Raw genomic sequence first — 18,127 nt, 5'->3', positions numbered from 1 at the left:
GCATGGAACTCCTCCCACTATGAGAAGGGGTTAAGGCCGTAGTTCACCACGCTGGCCCAGTGCGGAATGGTGGTGGATTTCACACACCTCTGAGAACCTTATGGAGAACTCTCAAGTGTGCAGGTTTCCTCACAATGTTTTCATTCACCGTAGAAGCAATTGATATTTTAATTGGTTAGAACGCACATAACTTAGAAAAGGAAGAGGTGCGAAAGAGAAGTCGTAGTCCTACCCACTGGGCTATCACCGTTTCTCTCTAACTCAATTATATATAAACTATAGCAAATAGTCATAAAATATCAGATATACTTATCAGGCTCTTTTTATAGCATACGACGATAATATATTAAATTTCTTTTCCCAGTGACAATATTAAGAAAATCAAAGGAATAAGATAAGAAAATCCGAGATAGTAATTCGTTTAAGGGTTTAATTTTCTCGACGCCAACCAATCCCGCGGCCGGAAATCGAATTAGATCGAGACTCACGAGTATCGATTTCCTCCGAGAATATATTATTTTTCTCACCTAGAGATTTTATTTTACATAGCTCCTTCAGGTAATGGCTTTGAATAAGTTTTCTTTATAAAATATGGTTAAAACGTTATAATATATACCGCAAGAGAATATACACCATATACTGCCAGATAAAATTGGTTGATTGCTAATGCCTACCACTAAGCTATCACCGCTCTGGTGATAGCTTAGTGGGTAGGAGCTCGACTTCACTTTCAGGAGGGCGAGTTCGAATCCCAGCACGGACCTATTACTTTTCTAAGTTATGCGCGTTTTATTGCGTAGAAGATTGCTCTCTTGATTTGAAGGTAGGTACTTACAATTCATGTTTGTTTTATTTTGAGGCAAAGCGCTTTGAACGGGTCCATGGGCAGTGGCGTGCATAGAAGGTATGCACAGGGTATGCAGATGATATAAAATTGAGAAAATCTCCAGAACGAGTTATAAAAAACTTAAGGATAGGCATTGTAAGAGTTATAAAAAGCCCACCCTTAAGTATTTATAACTCGTACTGGAGATTTTCTTCATTTTATATCATCTGCATACCCTGTGCATACCCTCTATGCACGCCACTGTCCATGGGATATCAAATAAGTATTCGTGTATCACAAGGATTGTGATACCTCGCGGTTTAAGAATGCTGTGAAGGGCTAACCTGTAGTGGAATAAAGTAGTATAAAATACGTTTTTACGATGAAATGAAGTTTAAGCTTATTATCTTGCGCAATAAGACGACTGGTTTTTATTTTTATATCACCTATTCATTAACATAGCTTTTCATAATATATATAAGTTTATTATTTTTATATTTATTTTATATATATACATATATATATATATATATATATATAAATATTTTATTTCATGTTTTTATTTGTGTATATTGTTTATGTATTCGTATGTAGTTATTAGAATGTAGGCTTACAATAATTTTACACCACCTATTTGTTCTCGCTCTTGTTTTCTCCTAATCCTAAGGTTGCCTGACAGAGGTCGCCTATAAGCGATAAGGCCGCCTTTTGTATTCTACTCCAGTTTTTTGTGTTTCTCTCTATTCACCCTTTATTTTCCTAACTGTGTAGTGGTTAACAAATAAAGAGTTTAAATAAATAAGTTGTTTTTAACTAAATATAATATTGTGGCATGATGAATGTAATCAGCCCACGGGGTGCAAATTGAACGAGAAGATTTTTAGATCCCAGTATCAAGTCCCCTAACTGTCGAATTAAACCTTTATTCGCGGGTATTCAGTTTCAATCAACTGTCGACGAAGACTGTTTGCGAGATAGTATAACGTAGGTACACGCAGTGAGTTGTTATTACGTCGAATTAATTTAGTTATTAGTTTGAGTACAATTTATTTAATTTGAAGCTTCTAGTCCAAATCTATAATAAAAACAACTAAAATCACAATGTACTGCACTATAGATACTTTAATAATAAAAAATAATAGCTCAGTGAAGCACGGTATTTGTGATTACTTATTCTCCTAGTAGGTATTACTCACAGTTCAAGTTTCATATTCACCTTCTCTGCGGTTGGTTTGCAGTTTGATCTCAAAACAAGTTAGTGTGTGATACCTGATTAATGTGCGAGAACCAGCACGAATCACTAAATGGTGCCAGCAACGTCTGAGCTCTAACAACTGAGGAAGCAACTGTGCTTGCAACATACCAGTATGTCCGTAATTCAGCTAGTAAGTGTGTGCGTTAATGATAAAGATATACGGTGTGGTGCTTAATTTATATTCGGCTGGGACTATCAGGATAAGGTCAATATTTTATTGACATTTAGCACACGTCGCGATATGTCCAATTTGCACGCACCGTGGCCACAAGCAAATTGAACTTATTTGAACTTATTAATAAAATAGTGGCTGGAAAGGCAAGCGGCGGCGTAGTCTTATCTGTGTCCTTAGTAGCGTTCAAGATTGCACCTATTAATTACCAATCACAGAAAGCGCTCGCTGTGATTGGTCGCATTGAGGACGCAAACATAATGTGAATGGCGTTGTGGGTCTCAAAGCAGGAAAGCTTTGTCTCTAACAATTTCACGAAATAAATCCTTCCTACTGTGTTCCTACTAATATTATAATTGCGAAAGTTTGTATGGATGACTGTTTGGATGTTTGTTACTCTTTCACAAAAACACTACTAGTAGTGTAGCTTACACATCAGAATAACGTTAAGGGTATATATACATATAATTTATAAATAGATATATTGTATAAATTGGCTAAACTATAATAATAAGTGTCAAGTAAGTCTGAGTAAATTCTGGCATCTTTTGTTTGATGTACAAACCGTAAAAGTAAGGCTAAGATAATGTACCTACCTAAGGTAGAATTATAAATCCTATAAAAATATAAGTCCTATAAAAGAGTTAACAACAGCATGTCCAGCTTTTATGTGGAAGATATTAAAGCCAAAATTTACAATGCACATTATATGAATGAATGAATGAATGAATACACTTTTATTGTACACCACAGAGAAAATTTACAGAGATACAAATACAACAGCACAATAAGGTAGAACGTACAATTATATGGTATAATGTTAATTCTTTTCAAAATAAAATTCAGTCTTACTTTTGCATAATATAATATATATTCATCATCCAAGGTTTTCGGAATCATTGGTAAATGTATTGGTAATCTTACTTACGGTGAACACCAAGGTTGAACTCCTTTGTTCAAACAGCGCCGACTCGAAAAGCTTTTACAGGGAGGTAATAACATCTCACTGGGTACACGAGGAAATTTTTCCCCGCTAGCGTCGACATGCAAAATTACATTTAGAAATGAAATTTACCTATAGCTGAGCGTAGAAATATATTTTTGAATACTGCGAAATGCGAATATGTCACTTGAAGCTAACTTTAAAATATTTTTAGTGGAAATAAAATTGCCATCTGACCTTCTCCTAAAAAATGCTTGCTTTGAGTTTGTTGCTTTGAGTTTCGAATACATATAGTAACAATGGTCATACTTACATCTGCGTGTCATATTTATTTGTTTAGACTATTAAAATATTATTTACGTGTTACGTGAAACATTTCAGTCCACCAATCCGCACTAGGCCAGCGTGGTGGACTACGGCCTCAACCCCTTCTTATAGTGGGAGGAGATCCGTGCGCTGTAGTGGGCCGGTAATGGGTTAATGTAATGATGATGATGTATGTTATAATATTTTCTTAAATAAGTAAACTTTTGATTACTATTATTAATTCTTATTTGCCAGATATTTTATTAACTTAATTAGTATTTTTACAAATGTGCTAAGAATTATTATTTCATTGAGTTTTCCAGAAACAATTAAAATTATATTTGATTCACAACCAATGTTTTTTAATTGAGTTCTGGGTAGTTTGATATATACTATATTTATATTACAAAAAAGAGCTGTCCGATCAATATACAAACTTCGATCACGCTAATCTCTCCGTGAAAAATTTAAATACTTAGAGTAGCTCCGCAATATATTTATAACAATTTAATCTTTGTAAAACAAAACATTAATCTATATAAAAAAAGTGGACATAAACAATCGAAGTACATAAAACCCTTGTGGGGCTGAGAATATGCTTTTAAAACATGCTACCGAATGTAATATTAGATTTACCATTACATACGTTCAAGGAATGTATAAAACACATTTAATACATCGAGGTTACTATACTATTGATGAATTTCTTAATGATAAGGTTGCCTGAAAAGAAGCCGCTCCGCTTTCATCCCTCACAAGATAGAACAAAGACTGTTAAATTGTAAAATAATGTGGGGAAAGAGCAACTGCTGAGTTTCTTGCCGGCTTCTTCTCGGTAGAATCTGCCTTCCGAACCGATGGTAGAGTCACTACAAACAGATATACTTGACGTTTCAATAGTGCTTATATTAGGCCTACTTGAAATAAATGAATTTTGAATTTTGAATTTTATATACGGAAGCATTTTCGATAAACTTCAGTCTTGTATGAGACTAGACGATTTAGAGATACATCAGAGTCTTAGTCGTTATCACGTAGCAAATGTTTCGAACTGGGATAGCCGTTAAAAATAAAAGGATGATTTATGCTGGACCGCGGCGGGAACGAGTTATACCTATATGAGCACCACAAATATTTTAGAAAACGAAATCACGAAATAGACGGGCAGATACACACTACCGAAAACTTAATGAAGTAGGTAGGAAAGCTTTATGGCTCCCGCCTACCTTTGGGTAGGACGCAGGGTTTGACCCCCCCCCTCTAAAGGGGGTATACCCAAACAAAAACCACCACGGCATGACCCTATTGTTGGCTTTGTTAAACGCCCGGGAAGCCGTTGTATACTTCCCGGAAGTTGTAAACCACGCTAACGAGGAGTGGATCGGGACAGCTTTAACCCCTCCTCAGACAGTAGAGAAGCTTGTATAGTGACGAGTAGGTAGCCCAATAGATACCCGACGCCTGGCGAAGGGCAAATCGTCACCGTCTTCTTCCCCTCCGCTGTGCGTCTGGAGCTTCTTAAAGCACCCGCTTCCTCGACCACGGCTTTCAAAAAGTTGTCGCTGCTTACCATGGCAAGGACTACGCTGAGCTGCGAGAGGTCTCGCCGATAGTCTCCACAGGAGTATTAAAGGTACCTAAAATGTGTTAGTAAATACAGGACAACATAAACAGATTCATACTTAATTCTTATGACCTATTTTACTCTAATTAACAAACCAAGTAATTAGCTTCGCTAAATTGCAAATAACATATAGCAGTATGCACTTCAACGTATCATAATTATGGTAATTAGGAACAGCATAAATAAACATAAATAGAAAGTACGAGTGGCTGTTGCCGTAAGCATTTCTGGATAGAGCATTGGCCAATTTTTAACGTTCCGTTCAGAAATTTTGGTCCCCCAAAAAAGTTCTTATACGCGTGTGAACAAAGCTGGGTTTTATCATTTTAAAATAAAAAGGGACATTTTTGTATTCTTATTAGTAAGGACGTATGAATTACTGATAGGATTTTGAAATCCTTAACCCATTCTACTTAGGTTCATACAAACGTTTTAATATGAATTTAAGCGTCGTAACCCTCTTTGAAACTACTTTCAACCAGACCAACCCCTTCTGTTTTACTTTTAATAAGTATTTTCCGGGCAGTATTTTGCAGAACTTTGGATAATTCATTTTTGTATTCTTATTAGTATGGACGTATGAATTACTGAAAGGATTTTGAAATCCTTAACCCGTTCTACTTAGGTTCATACAAACGTTTTAATATGAATTTAAGCGTCGTAACTCTTTCAAACTACTCTCAACCAGACCAACCCCTTCTGTTTTACTTTTAATAAGTATTTTCCGGACAGTATTTTGCAGAACTTTGGATAATTCATTTTTGTATTCTTATTAGTATGGACGTATGAATTACTGAAAGGATTTTGAAATCCTTAACCCGTTCTACTTAGGTTCATACAAACGTTTTAATATGAATTTAAGCGTCGTAACTCTTTCAAACTACTCTCAACCAGACCAACCCCTTCTGTTTTACTTTTAATAAGTATTTTCCGGACAGTATTTTGCAGAACTTTGGATAATTCATTTTTGTATTCTTATTAGTATGGACGTATGAATTACTGAAAGGATTTTGAAATCCTTAACCCGTTCTACTAGGTTCATACAAACGTTTTAATATGAATTTAAGCGTCGTAACCCTCTTTCAAAACACTTTCAACCAGACCAACCCCTTCTGTTTTACTTTTAATAAGTATTTTCCGGACAGTATTTTGCAGAACTTTGGATAATTCATTTTTGTATTCTTATTAGTATGGACGTATGAATTACTGAAAGGATTTTGAAATCCTTAACCCATTCTACTTAGGTTCATACAAACGTTTTAATATGAATTTAAGCGTCGTAACCCTCTTTCAAAACACTCTCAACCAGACCAACCCCTTCTGTTTTACTTTTAATAAGTATTTTCCGGACAGTATTTTGCAGAACTTTGGATAATTCATTTTTGTATTCTTATTAGTAAGGACGTATAAATTACTGATAGGATTTTGAAATCCTTAACCCGTTCTACTTAGGTTCATACAAACGTTTTAATATAAATTTATGCGTCGAAACCCTCTTTCAAACTACTTTCAACCAAACCAACCCCTTCTGTTTTACTTTTAATAAGTATTTTCCGGACAGTATTTTGCAGAACAAAGTATTTTGGATAATTCAGCGCCCGTACGTCCGTGCTATTCAGTTTTGTAAGGCGTTCTTTCTAATCTTAAAGATTTTCATGATTAATCAATATTTCTTAAATATAGTTCAACTGGTACGTACCACGAGAATATTTTATTCCTTCTTGTTATTCATTCGCTAAAGATTATAACGTATCTACCTATTGTTAAATAGCTTACAACTTTTCTCAGGAATCATCATTTGTATCATGATCCGAAGTCCAATAACGTCCCCGGCACAGGCCTCGTCTGTCATGGACTAGATGGTTCCAGAGCACCTACCCACCACGCTGCTCCAATGCAAGTTGGTGGTCTCTAACGATTATGATCATTATTATTTGATGAAAATAACCGACGGCGTACTCTCAGAGGCAAGGGGGTTGAAACCGCCGATTTCCTAACTCCAGAGTGGTACCTACTGAAAATTCCTTAACTAAATACACAATATCGAGACAGTTTTTTGACTGACCCGAGGGTCGAACCTGCGACCTCGTGATCCGTAGATAAACATGCATTAGACCTTAAGACCAACGAGGCAGTTCAGTCTCGGGAATTGGGTTATTAAATGCAAGAAAGAAATCCAACCGGGACTTTCAGAGTTAAGAGCGATAAAAGTTTTGGAAAAACCAACTGTTCAGCGTTATTGATATTACTATAATTGATATATACATATAGCAGGCAAAGCAGGAAAATTGTCGCTAAGCGTGTTAAACTTGTGTTAAATTATTGATATAATGTCGGTGTGTTTGATATTTAATAAAGTGTATTTTCACTTCACTTTAAGATCCTTCTTGAATGGACACTATAATGTATTAAATTCATCATCTTTATCCTTGCCATACTATTAAAGACACACGACTGGGCAACGAGTATAGGCTTCTAACTTATTAATAAAGGGTTTAGAGCATAGACCCACCATATTGCTTCAATACGGGCTGATGGGCTTCGATAGTTATTGTCACATTTAAGCGCATATCACGCTCTCCTAGGCTCGCAGGTAGATATTGCCAATTCCCAAACTCGGGCTGGTATAGAGAATTTTAATAGAAAAATACAATACCTAACAATTCTTGCTCCGACCCAGGAATCGAACCAGGGACCTGCCAATACCAATAGTGTATGTAAATTAAAACCATGATCAATAGTGTATATAAGATTGCAGATATATCTATATGAACAACATTGCACTATTTACAGTAAATGTCTAGTTTTTGTTTAGTAATGTTGTTTAGTTTAGTAATTGAAGGACTCAATAACCAGAGCAACACTTCGCAGGGCATGCAAGAAACACGTCTTGCAACGTGCCGCCCCGCCCATCAACTGAGACGTAGGTGATTAGCCATGTGCCTCTAATTACACCGGCACCAACGTCCTTCAGACCGGAGCACAGCATTGCAACAATGCTGCTAATCGGCAGAAATAAGCATGGTGGTAGAACTTCCCCGGACGAGCTCTGTCACTAAAATCTCCACTACTACTAAAAATAACACATACAATTTAGCTATAAATTATTATGAATCGTATTTTATCTAAATTGTCGAGCTTCAAATCTAACACTTGAAAAGGAGTAAAATAAAACATCGATCAATGTTTTAATTATCATTTAATAGCTATTGTAATTTTAAAATAATAATTTTCACATTGAAAATGAGGTAAGTCACTTGTACTTGTACTTTGTTTTTTTTCGATATTGTTTACGAATATACTTCCTTCTTGTTACGATCAATATCTAAAAAACATCAAAATACTGGCCAAGTTTAAAAATGGATTAAAAAAATAAAACGTATCTCGAATTATAGCATACTATAGATTGTTTACTAAAACGTTGATTTATCTATAGTGAATTAAGAGAGAGGAATCCTTTGAAATGAAATAAAACGTTTATAGAAATAATTGATTTAGCTTTGACGGAAATATGGAAGTCATATCACAAAGAAGAAAAAAAAATCGCATGGAATTAAAACCACCTTCTTTTTTCAAAATACATAGTAAAAATAAAACCAAAATCGCTTAAGTATAGAATTAGAAGTATTCTTAGAATGTAGATACATAAGTACTGATATGGATTAAATTTTCAGTCGTCTCCTCCAGTCATGACTTCCATGAATTCTGAAAAGAAATGCAAAATAAATCTTAAAAATTTCATAAGTCACGTAGCGCAAACGAATTTAATCGTGTCATGAAAGATACCGTGGATCCGAAAATAAAAGCTTTTCCAATGATTTGATTGTTATTTGGTGTAATAATGAAATGGATAAAAATAAATAATATTAATAATAATTAAATATACTACGAAAAAACTCACATCGCCATCTAGCCCCAGAGTAAGAGTACGTTGTGTTGTGGTTACTAAGATGACTGATGAATATTTTTATGAATAATATACATAAATACTTATAAAATACAGATAAATACCCAGACACTGAAAAACATTCATCACACAAACATTTTTCAGTTGTGGGAACCCACTGCCTTGGACTAAGAAAGCAGGGTCGCTGCACATTGCGCCAATCGAATCGAATGGGAGGGTTTGCCCATAATCAACACGCTGAGTTATTATGCAGATGAGATAAGATGGTTTGAAATATGATAATTATTAACACAAGCTACGCTTACTTTGGGACTAGATGGCGGTGTGTGTATTGTCGTAGTATATTTATTTTTATTTTATTTATTTATTTGGGGCAACCCACCGCACATGTATTAGTATGAATGATAAATTATAATATTCAAGAGATGAGGTCTCAAATATTGGCAACGTGCAAACGATGGAAGTTGCTTGTATGTTTCACGTCAACCGTGAATACCTCTTCCATCGAATAGTTTATTGGCATGCACCCTCAATCCGCCAAACTCAATTGCGCTTTATTTTGTCCGACGAGGCCGAGCGACACTTATATATATCTGGCAGTATTTCAAACCGGCTCGTTCTATTGAACGATCAATTATCATGTTCTATTAATTTTTAATTGCACAGTATTTGGCTTGAGTATCATTTCCTTGATCTTGTACCACAAGGTAGTTAGTTCGATGCATTAATACATTTGTATAGCCACATATGAGGGTCAGCAATTATCAGAGGGCCATATCTATCTATTTAGATCACCTTTAGTGATAAGGCCGCATTTGCAGTCTAACACTATGTACTTTTGTCTTTGTTTGTGTTGTTTCTTTGTGTGTTGTTGCAATAAAGTTATTCTATCTTTTGATATCTACAATACAAATAAACAAAATTGTCTGACAGAAATGTCTGTTTGCTGTCCCAAAATAACAGCTTTTAATTTTTAACATATTTGAGTGTATGGACTTATAACAAAAATACGTATCGACTTTTTGTCTGTCTGTCCAACTATTTGTACCGGCTTATCGCTGGCACGATTGAAAACTCTGAACATCAGAGCTCTAACAGACAGGTTTGGAAATCTGCCCCCACATGGGTGACCCCAACTGTCAAAAGACTATGGAGAAACATGAGACTCTCACAATTGTTTAAAGGTTTGAGATATTAAAACTAAACAAGTTCCTCTAAAATGTCACCCTAAAGTGAAACGGTGCTTTGATGATTGTATGAATCTTGTATATTGGTTTTCAAATTTTAAACATTTAAATCTAATATAGATCGTGTGTGCCCTAGCTCTAAGGGCCTGTCATGGGTAGATAATAATGACGAAAACATAATGATAATACCATCAAAGTCAACGGTTCCAGAGCCGTCGGAGTCAATTTCCTCAATCATCATGTCTAACTCCTCAGCACTGATTTTGTCGTCAAGCTCTCTTAGGATTTCTCGAAGAACAGCTGTCGTGATGTAACCGTTACCTGGTGAAATATGGTAATTATTAACACAATTTCAAAGAAGCCATTATCGTTTTCAGACACTCTCACTTAGGAAAGAGGGAATTTGTAGACCTACATACTAATTTGATGCAGCTCTTACCTTTATGATATAATCATGCCATTTTCGAAAAGATTATTGGCTTTCAGAATAAGATTTTTTTCCTATATATTCAAGTAAGTTAGTAATATTTAGATTTCCCCAATTTCCTTACTGCCGGTCAAAACCGGATGGGCACACTTGATGCATTTTTTAAAGGTATACCTACTTTAGTTAATTTTTGGTCAATTTACTGAACTTTTATCTTTATTTAAAAACTGGACTATACTATTATTAATACTCGAATAGGTCCCATTTTATAACTTTGATAAAGCACCTTTTATGATTACAGGTACAATTGTCGTAGACAAATTTTACTATATTATATATTGCGAAACAACAACCTGACGGGTGCAAGATGCGTAAAAATCCATTATTTTATCTGCATTATAATCTTGATCTAGTCTATCTACGAATGAATATCATAGAGTCATGATACTTTAATTTCAAGTCAATATGCAAAGATTACGAAAACAGGTGGTTTGCTACCATCGCTTAAAACAGTATTATTTTAAAATGGCATTGAAATAATACTGGATAAATGATGGTAGTGAGGGGGTAGTTCAGGGAATACCAATTACATTTACAAGTGTCGTATGACTAATGCAATGTCGTATTGTATAAATCTTTAAAATTTTGTAAAATGGAAATATAAAGCAATAAATAAACAGATTATGGACAAAATATGAACATTTTTAAACATTTTTATCACATTATCGCACAATAATCCTTAAAGCTCCAATCCGATCGCATCTTCCTCACTAATAAAGTAAATCCCATTCAAGCGTATCGGTTTAAACCTTATAGATTTCAAATCCCGGGAATCCCGAACTGATTATTTAGTGACACTGAACGTGAGTCTGATGAAAGCAAACGAAAAAATCTGATGTAAAATCTGCCCAGTACATAATAAAGCATAAAAAGATGTACAGTACCTTCCTTATCATATAAACGGAATGCTTCCTTCAGTTCAGCTTGCATCGCCTCCGCATCTTCCTCAACCATGAATCTAGATGCTAAGGTCACGAACTCCTCGAACTCTAACTCACCGGAACCTGAAATTGATAACATAACATAATACTTACAAATTGACATATATACTGGAATACATTAAATAATTATACTCAGAATATTATATCATTATGTATATCATATTATGTGGTTATGAAGAATCATGGCTTAGCTTAGTTCAGCAGTCGTTATTGCAGTTTGTGTCATTACGATTTCTATCAAACTGATAAGCATGATTATTCAATACGAATTATCTTCAGGACACAAGTAAAATGTAACATAAGACACATTGAAAGAATCAGTTCATGATGTTTAAATATTTGTCCGTCATAATAAACACAACAAATAACTATCGTATGCCTCCTCATTATTAAATCGTAATGAATCGTCGTAAATCGTTGCTACGCCACCGAATTAAATGCTATTTAATACCGCAATGCGAACATCGAATAGTCAATATATCATCCAATACGTTGGCATGTCATAATTCTGTCATAACCAGTCATTAGTCACAGCTAGGGTTCCCACGTACTTCAACTTCCCGTATCTACCTGCGTAGCTACGCACGCAAATCCGCTATTAATGTCAAAACTGAAAACAGAGAATCAAGAAATACTCTGCAGTATGTAACCGCTTTAATCGTGATAGTTTGGCGGATTTAAGTAGATACTAAACGTCAGATTGAGATCAAGGTCTTTCAGACATTATCCATTACTATGCTCCATAGTTTAATCTAAGTTATTTTAGAATTTTCACAGCTTCACATTATAAAGCCAGCCCATTTGTATTGTTTGAAAGCATTTAATTTCAAAAATAATGCTTTGTAAAATAATTAAAAATAATAATTCATCTTAGAAAGATTCTCTGGATTCTCTGGACATATAAAAGTCAAAGCAGTCCCAACCAATATTTATTAATTATTTATTCTCTCTCTCTTTTTGTGCCTCTCCACTACTGGAGGTTGGACGTCAGCTCAGCGAACTTCTCGCGGTCTTGCGCCAAGCGAAACAATACTTCCACGCTTACTTACAATTACAATTATTTATTAATAAATTATAAATAGGCGACAGCCCTTCCTTTAACATGGCATGCGGTCACCAATAATGATCATAGCTTTCAGCAACAGCAGATCTGAAATATTGTGGGAGTATAATATGTGGTTACTGACGCACTGGACTTTCGAGTGCAAGTACCTACCATAGGCATAGAGATAGGAACTCCTTGTTGGGTTCAAAACCAGATATAACATTTATGTGAAAAAATGTATTTAATGGGATCTAGGTGTCGATTGGACATCTTATAGAACTTTCACTTCGTGAAAGAGAATATTTACTTCCTATAAAGGTCATCGAATCCTCTTGACATTCACTGCAGACAGCATCGCTGTTTCACGCAATTTATTAATAGGTACAACCTTACCTAACCTATTTATTTCTCAGTAGGTCATATCACAATACATATCCCAATTTTGCCGTTTAACTTTTCATTCTTTTTTGAATAATCTTAGAAGACCCCATAAATTTCGTTCTACCTGAATAGCGAAATAATATAAAGAAATCCGTAGTGGCAAATCCCATTTAACAGCTCTACAAAAAATCCAATTTTTTTGTAACCTTTTTTTCTTGACCACCATTCCGGCGAACAAAGAATAAATAACAAGAAATACGTGAGTATATTCAAATTAGTGCAGCCAGTTTCAATCACTATAGATATAATATTGATAGATTATAGCAAAGAACATTGGCTAGATACAGATACTAGAAATTCAAAGCTTCTCGAGCTATAGACATACTTTGGCAACCCACTGCAGTTTCGAATACGGAACATTTTAAATGACAATCAGATTCGTTCATATCTTGTGCCAAAACCATTATAATTTATGTAGTAAATAAAAAATAGTGGACAAAAAAGAATTTGCTGAGCACGGAAAATATTTAGGTTCCTAACCCGAAAGAGGAAAAAAATGGAACCGGTTATAATATAATTATTATAGAATCACTTTGGTCTTTCTATACGTTCTGTGTGTTAATGCCCTTTTCTCGATACGACTATAGGTATTAATTAGAAACATATTTACTAAAATCAATAGATTGTAATCAAAATAATACTTATTTCTATTTAAAAACAATACATTGATACCTAAAGTTCCATTTACTGACTGCACTCAAGACTTATAAAGTACCTACTTCCTGTTGACCTTTTTCAGGTGAGCCTTTAAGATAAATTGAACAGAAATATCCGAAAATCAATGATTTCAATTCCCGTTCAATGTTGCACGTTGAAGTATTGCCAGCTGAAACGTTGTTCGTTTTAGCGTAAGGTTACTAGGTCAGGTTGCATCATCATTATATTAACCCAATACCGGTCCACTACAGGGCACAGGTCTCCTATGAGAAGGGTTCAAGCCGTAGTCCACCACGTGCGAAGCGGGCCCAGTGCGGATTGGTAAACTCCACTTCTCTCCACTGAGTACGTGTTGGGGAACTCTAAGGCATGCAGGTTTCCCCACGATGTTTTCTTTCACCGTTGAAGCATGTGATATTTTTATTGGTTCAAGTTGGATATCTTATGCAAAATAAATGATGTCGCTCTTCAGCTATCAGATTAATATGAAAATAATTATGTTTTATGAACTAACTTAATAGTCCCAAAACTAAAAGCATAGGTACTATTGACATTATTTCCTTGCAAATTGCTTAAAGCTAAGCTTTTATCTAAAAAAGCAAATTATAGAGGTTATCTTATAAAACCTTTTGATTCCCACAACTGGAAAATGTTTGTGTGATGAACATGAAAGTTTTTCAGTGTCTGTGTGTTTATCTGTTTATTATAAGTATTTATGTATATTATTCATAAAAATATTCATCAGACTTTGTCCCATAACACAAGATACGCTCGTTTTGGAGCTAGATGGCGATGTTTGGGTTGTCGTAGCAGTTATAACTTTTGAATTCATGAGACATTGAACTTACTTTTGTTTTACAATTTTGGAAATATGAAAAATAATTAGAATATTAAGTTTTAACTTGAGCGAGTTTATTATATTTTTTAACATACTTGCTTTTAATTTTATTATATATGACTCAGTCGTCCTAACAGAATTGTTGTTCAGTGCCGTAATGAAAATTTTTTATTAGTAAAAAGATTAATCTTGTTTTTATTTATGAAATTTTTGGATGGAATTTGTTTCGTTTGCTCCTTTTTCAATTTGTCGTTTTGCCAATTCAGTAATTGACACAAAGCTTAAAAGCTCATAATTTGTTGTATCTATTAGCTGATGTACTCGTAGTAACATTTTTTACTGCGTCTGAGTGCAAGGTTTGCTGACGTTCAATAGTAGTTACACCTTGTCCGATGTTACTTGAAGCTTTGCTGATAAAAATAGGAATATCAACTACGTATCTTTTTTTTTTCGGCTGTGGTAAGTTAATTTATTTCTCAGCTATTCTTAATTCAATTTTTATTAATACATAACCATAACCTAAAATAAACTATTTAAAAACTAAATAAAATCTAAAACGTCCTCGAAACCACCGCAGCGAGGCACAGTTCCTAAGATGCTGGCAGCATTTCCCCTCTGGATGGCCAAACTAATTCGTTGGCCAAGGTAACTGCCCGCTCTAGGATCACCGGTAGACTCGATAACCCTTTTCGATAATTCTTTGAAAAGGGCTCTTGCCTCCGGACCCCACGGTCCCAAAGTCTCTACTACGTATCTTTTTAATTTTTGACAATAACAAAAATAATACTAATCTTTTTATCAGGCATAGACCATTGTTATACGTATACATTTGAAAATTACAAAATGAGAAATAATAAATTAAAATATAACAAAATTAAATTTTACATACTATTATCAAATTAAAAATTAATATTATTAAGTATTAAAATATTTAATTTTAAAAGTAAGTTAATATCGAAAACTATAACTAACTACATTTACCAGTTATTACTATTGATAACTGGTAAATATAGAGGTAACAGTCGTTGATTTTCTATCGCAATGAGTTGATCAGGTAAAATCGGCTGTGCCCTAAAGAGCAGACTGTTCTTACTTTTTTTTAACCAAAAAGAGTTGAAGTTAAAAGAAAAAATTCTTTTTTTTTTATAGTAATAAAGTTGATGAACCAAGATTGACCACCAGATAGTAATTGGAAAACCTCGCCTGTAACCAGAGAAACACTTCGCAGAGCATGCAAGGAACACGTCCTGCAATGTACTGCGATATGTGCACCGTTAAAGCTCAGATGTTAAGTCTCGTGTGCCTTTCATTACATCTCAAAAAAAGACCGCACTACTATATACCTACCTGTATAAAAAAGCCTACATTTTGTGTGAGTCAAAAGTGATTGTCAAGGAAATATTAATTATTTAAACTTTTTCTATTTAAAGCATGGTATTATTTATATTCATCAGTTATCTTAGTACCTATATAATGTCAAAAAGTAGTAATAAATTTATAAATGTATGTATTAACCTCAGTTAACGCGTTGAAACCATGGGGAGCAGCTAAGAGAATATAATACATTAGTATACTAACCGTCCGCATCCACTTCATCGATGATTTCTTTGAGAATATCATCTGTGATTGTATGTCCCAACATCTGAAGTATAGTGCCAACCATCACAGTACCAATGCAGCCCTTTTTCTCATGGTCAAAAGCTTCGAAAGCCTTTCGGAGGACTGAAAAATAATAGTTAATTTTCAAAGGAAATACTCCGAGAATACATAATGTACTATCAATATGACTTGTGCGAGAATATATATCAATATCTCGGTAGATATATTATGTCAATGAACACTATTTTAAACAGCACACTGTGATTAATCTTCTAAATATTCATGATTGTTTATCACTTTGGACTATTATTATGTTCAAATACGAATAACGAGGTTCCCAGATACAATTCCCAGGTCTACCGAGCAAGTTACAGTTATTAGTTTTTGTCATTAAAAAGTTCTGAGTTTGGAAATTGAAGGCCCCATCTGTGTCCAGAGAGCACGGTAAGCAGTTAGTTCCAGCTCTTAACACTAACATGACATGCTAATAATCGTTTAAGCTCACCAACCCACCCTGAAAACTAAAACCCACACGCTGAATCGGTTGCTTTGCCCAGTATTGGGATGTTGATCATTTATTATAGGCTAGTGATCATTTATCGTTATCATTAGATAAAAATATGCCGAGCATATGAACCGTGTTCCAAGGAGAGAGGGGTTTACGCCCACCAAGCTAATAAGATTTGGGGGCCCAGTCAACGAGCTCCACAAAGTATCCAGTAAGTAAGCTTAATGATTCTACGAGGCATTGTACATTTATATGCCCCTGATGCCATACAAAACTACAATACTAACGCAATATTAAATATAAAAACATCTTAGTAGGTACAAGCAAAATAAACAAACGTATTATAATGAAAAACGTACTTGCAATCTGGTCCTTGTTAAGTTCATCCTGCAAATAAACAATTTTATCATGTTTAAATTTTGTCTTTGGGTTGTAATTAATTATTTTTATTCATTTAGGTTTTCCAGACGATTAGTTGATTTTGCGGTACGGTTTCTTATTTTTCTTCACAGGGTATATTGAAAATTGTACAATACTTTACTTTAATTTTGTGTACTGCTTTGGTGATTAAGGATTTTTTTATTATTTATGTTACAAATCCATCCGCCAAAGAATTACAACAAACACTACGTTAAATTTTTTAACCTCATTTTTTATTAATTCATCATCCAATTTTTGTGTAATGAAAAAGTCCTCAAATTATTCAACGTATTAACGTAACGATATTAACGGTCGATATTGACCTTGAATAAAAACTTTACGTTTATTAAACTAAACGTTTATTAGCCTAAACAAAATGTTGCTAAAAATTACTAACAATGATGTAAATTGCTTTGAATTATTTAAAATGGTAAATTGAAGCACTTCTTTCGATTCTTGACCATTCATCCTTTAAAATTCAAGCAAATGTGTTGTTCATAAAGTTCGTAAGACGTCGTATAATCAAGCATCATTCTCAAAATTTTAAGTGAATTTAATTAAGAAAACACTAAAATCAACACAAATATTTAAAACTATCACCACACTAAACACAAAACAAAAAAAACTCTCACCATTGTTTGGAATTAAAAGAACAGCGATAGGGTATAGACGATACCGAACCAAAGTACAAGGAACACAAGCCCTTTCAGCTGTATAAACTGCGCGACTAGTTTCAGACGCGCTACTATATCACCCAGGTTGGCTCGGATTCATTCATCCCGCACAAACCACGAGTAATCTGATTTTGGCCACGCGATCGCTTTTAAAAGTTATTGTTGAGGCCGCAATACATTATCTTTGGTTAGGGTTTCCATGTTTGACGGAAGCAACAGAAAATCAACATTCCGAATTGTTGTTTCGGAAATATATTCTACCATCAAACTATTCTGATTTAAAATAACTATTGTTTT

General features: G+C 34.4%; 1 protein-coding gene across 1 annotated transcript; it reads right to left on the bottom strand.

Annotated features, from left to right (window-relative positions):
- Positions 1–8,312: 8,312 nt before the first annotated feature.
- LOC120624543 (troponin C, isoallergen Bla g 6.0101-like) lies at positions 8,313–17,953 on the bottom strand. Its single transcript, XM_039891159.1, has 6 exons — positions 17,789–17,953; positions 17,096–17,123; positions 16,208–16,351; positions 11,592–11,711; positions 10,410–10,541; positions 8,313–8,831 (listed from the first exon to the last, which is right to left on the bottom strand). The coding sequence occupies exons 1-6, from the start codon at positions 17,789–17,791 to the stop codon at positions 8,797–8,799; spliced, it is 462 nt and encodes a 153-aa protein (XP_039747093.1). The 5' UTR covers positions 17,792–17,953; the 3' UTR covers positions 8,313–8,796.
- Positions 17,954–18,127: the final 174 nt, after the last annotated feature.

This window comes from Pararge aegeria, chromosome 6 (genome assembly GCF_905163445.1).
Source record: "Pararge aegeria chromosome 6, ilParAegt1.1, whole genome shotgun sequence".
In the NCBI taxonomy this organism is placed as follows: Eukaryota; Metazoa; Arthropoda; class Insecta; order Lepidoptera; family Nymphalidae; genus Pararge; species Pararge aegeria.
Note: the sequence above shows the minus strand (reverse complement) of the source record. Positions and strands in the feature narration are given on the sequence as shown.